Genomic DNA, 3,492 nt, shown 5'->3' with positions numbered 1-3,492 from the left:
TGCAATTTTCATGTGAGAAAAAAATCCTTTGTGACTAGAATTAAATATAGAAAGTCATGTGGGTCAAATATGCAACGTTCACAAATTCAATTAACGATCACACAAAACATTTAGTTCAGTAAAATTTACAATGTCTTATGATGCATATATACTAGATGTATGATTACATTACATAAGGTGATAATTTTTTATGATTATATTGCAAGCCACATTTAATGATTTATGGCATATCCAAAAAAAATGCACATGTTGTAATTATGATTTTTTTATTTATCAAAGATAAGCCTTAAAATAAACTCCACTTTTGGATTTTTCCATTTATCTCACTTATTTGTATAAAAATACCTCATATGGAAACAATTGGGGGATTTATATACACAGTTTCATTAGTTTTTCATAGCAATGTTTTTTTTGCAAGAAACTCCGCACTATAATTTTTTTTAAATGAGCTTAAATTATTCCTATGAGTTTGAAACCTTGAAAAAATGCTTAGTTGATGGGTATTGATCTATAGATATATTATAGACCTTAGGTTTTTTCGCATAACCTCATCATGGTAACGAAGAGGCCTTGAAAGACAAAAACTTTTCTCTTTGTCAGGGTTTTAAAGATTTTGGTCTTTTGATTATAAGAAACATCTAGTCCCATAAATAGGTTATGAAGCTCAATTTCTTGTTATAATAAGTTTTTTCCTATCCATACACCCTGAAATCTATTCAAAATCTTAATTTGATGAGAAGTTATATTCAATTTATGAAAATTTAGTTAAAACTGCACTAAATTTCTATGATTTTTCATCTTAACACTAGAATCTTAATCTTAATTTGGTATTTATTTTGGCAAAAGTAAAATTTGTCTATGTTCTTGACCTCATAACTGACGTAAGATATGAATGTGATCTATGATTTTTTTTTCTATATTCACCAATAATTATGACAAGTTTCTAGAAAAGCAAGACACTTTAGTGTCTTGGGACATTTGAGTGTCCGATTACAGAACTAGTGTTTGTTGATCAGGAGCACAGACGAGAGAGAAGAAGAGGATGGAGGAGACAAGCCACGAGATATACAACCCCAAGAGTGTACATACTCATACACTAGACATGTACATATAGTAAGGACCTATATATAGCACATTCTATATATATAGCTCCAACACCCCCACTCAAACAAGGGTCCCTAACTGTGGATGAAAAAACCCTTGGGGGCTGAAGGGAAAAATCCACAGCACTATATATGCACACCGCTTGATTGATCATAAAGTGAAGATTTACATATGTATTGGCTTCAGCAGCTACATCACTCCCTTGTTACAACGGCTTCAGGAGCTACTTGCTACAACGGTTTGCAACGCCCATCATGAGACAACATAGAGACGCACAAAATAAAAAATGCCAATGCATATCACATGTGCATATGTATGCAAAGCTAGTATATAAATGACATATAAACTTCAACAAGTATCCCTATTTAGGATTGCGTTGATAATAGAGCACTGAGCTCACATGTCTATAAAGAGGAAAATTTTTGTAATAAGTACACAACGATTCTGCACTGAGGACAAGATGATGTCCATAACAAGATGATGTTTTGCACAAAGCTCATAAATAGCTTCTCAATCCGTAATGGAGCACCGAGCTCATAAACAACTTCTCAATCCGTAATGGAGCACCGAGCTCACATGTCAATAACAAGGACCATTTTTGAAATAAGTACACAACAAGTCTGTAATGAGGACAAGATGATGTCCATAACAAGAACAAGACGATGTTTTGCACCGAGCTCATAAATAGCTTCTCAATGTGTAATGGAGCACCGAGCTCATAAACAGCTTCTCAATCCGTAATGGAGCACCGAGCTCACATGTCAATAACAAGGACAATTTTTGGATTAAGTACACAACGAGTCTGTAATGAAGACAAGATGATGTCCATAATAAGAACAAGACGATGTTTCGCACCGAGCTCATAAATAGCTTCTCAACCCGTAATGGAGCATCGAGCTCACATGTCAATAACAAGGATAATTTTTGGAATAAGTCCGCAGCGAGTCTGTAATGAAGACAAGATGATGTCCATAATAAGAACAAGACGATGTTTTGCATCGAGTTCAAAAATAGCTTCTCAATCCGTAATGGAGCGTCGATCTCATAAACAGCTTCTCAATCCATAATGGAGCACATGTCAATAACAAGGACAATTTTTTGGAAAAAGTACACAATGAGCATCTCGCACATACTTTCTGTCGTGCACATCAATCTCCCCTACTTCAGCCTCTCCATGGATCAAGATAAGTGTCAGAGGTTACCCTCCCAAAAAAAAAACACATAAAAAGAAACTGGTTTGGTTCTTTCCGCATTGAGGTCTTCCTCTGTGTGATCAATTCTTCGTCCTGTGTGGGATGTGAATATGGAACACGGCATTCACGAAACCCACAAAATAACTCTGCACGAATATCTTTTAGGGTTTCTATATTTACAGGTTCTGTTTCCACAAACTAGTATAGCCATCAATCGTGGGAATGATAAATTTTCCTGTGAGCAGACAAACTGCAGGAAGAGTGCAATAGGCGAGAAGAGGAAGGGATGTCAATAGATAGACAATGGTATTGATGTAAACAAGGCGCTCAAGACACTTCAGACAAGTTCCATACCCGTACCCAATTGATCCATCAGGTTGATTGGTACAGAACCCTCAAACGCAGGGCTTCGTGGCATGCAATAAATTGATCGCCACCCAACGAGTGTGTTACATAAGGAACAAAGCTTCCACCAACAATGCAGTGCCCTGCAGGGCAATATTATTTGTCAAACTCCTTCAATGTATAGGCTATTCACTTTCTTTGTAGCTTTCCTACCGCATCCAAGCACGCTCGAGCACAACAAAAGGTATGCTCCTGCATGGGTTCAGACATGTCAGCGGCCTTTATTTTGATTTTCAGAGGTCCTGCTATGGCAGCAATATTCACCTCCAACGTGGGAGGTGACTGAAAGGCGAAGTAGACGCTGGCATGTGCATTTGAAGGTACATCCCCTACTAGTAGAACCTTTTCAGCCACAGAAGCATTCCCAGACTTCATATCCAAAGCATTAATCCTCTTGACAATTGACCTCATGTTAGAAGAGGAAGATCTCTGTAAAATTCCTGATATGATCTCTTTTCTGCTCAGAATGAGTGTTTTTTTTTTTTGTTCAGGTGAGCTACTCCTTCCATCATCCTGGTTGATATAAAGGGTCTCATCCTGCGATAAAAATCCTTGTTCATGCTGCAAACAATCTTGTTCAAGAGGGGCGTAATCCTTCTCGTGGACTTTCGTCGTGGATAAATCCTATTCTATACACTTGCGTGGAGAATCATGAAGGGTATAAGGTCTATGTTTAAACCTTGGTTTACACAGGATTCAAAATCCCAAGAAAGAGGTTCTATATTTGTTCCAATATCACCACGAACATCACAATTTATGCCATCATTGCCAGAATAAACTAGCTCTTCCC

At 37.2% G+C, this 3,492-nt stretch overlaps 1 protein-coding gene across 1 annotated transcript; it reads right to left on the bottom strand.

Annotated features, from left to right (window-relative positions):
• Positions 1 to 2,733: 2,733 nt before the first annotated feature.
• LOC147451305 (uncharacterized) lies at positions 2,734 to 3,243 on the bottom strand. Its single transcript, XM_086520898.1, has one exon. The coding sequence runs from the start codon at positions 3,111 to 3,113 to the stop codon at positions 2,832 to 2,834; it is 282 nt and encodes a 93-aa protein (XP_086377024.1). The 5' UTR covers positions 3,114 to 3,243; the 3' UTR covers positions 2,734 to 2,831.
• Between the last annotated feature and the right edge of the window lie 249 nt (positions 3,244 to 3,492).

The sequence above is a fragment of the Adiantum capillus-veneris genome, chromosome 9 (assembly GCF_014529385.1).
Source record: "Adiantum capillus-veneris isolate H3 chromosome 9, ASM1452938v2, whole genome shotgun sequence".
In the NCBI taxonomy this organism is placed as follows: Eukaryota; Viridiplantae; Streptophyta; class Polypodiopsida; order Polypodiales; family Pteridaceae; genus Adiantum; species Adiantum capillus-veneris.
Note: the sequence above shows the minus strand (reverse complement) of the source record. Positions and strands in the feature narration are given on the sequence as shown.

Excerpts from the sequence above, each read along its gene's own strand:
- LOC147451305 (XM_086520898.1), bottom strand. The coding sequence starts at position 3,113 with ATGAGGTCAATTGTCAAGAGGATTAATGCTTTGGATATGAAGTCTGGG.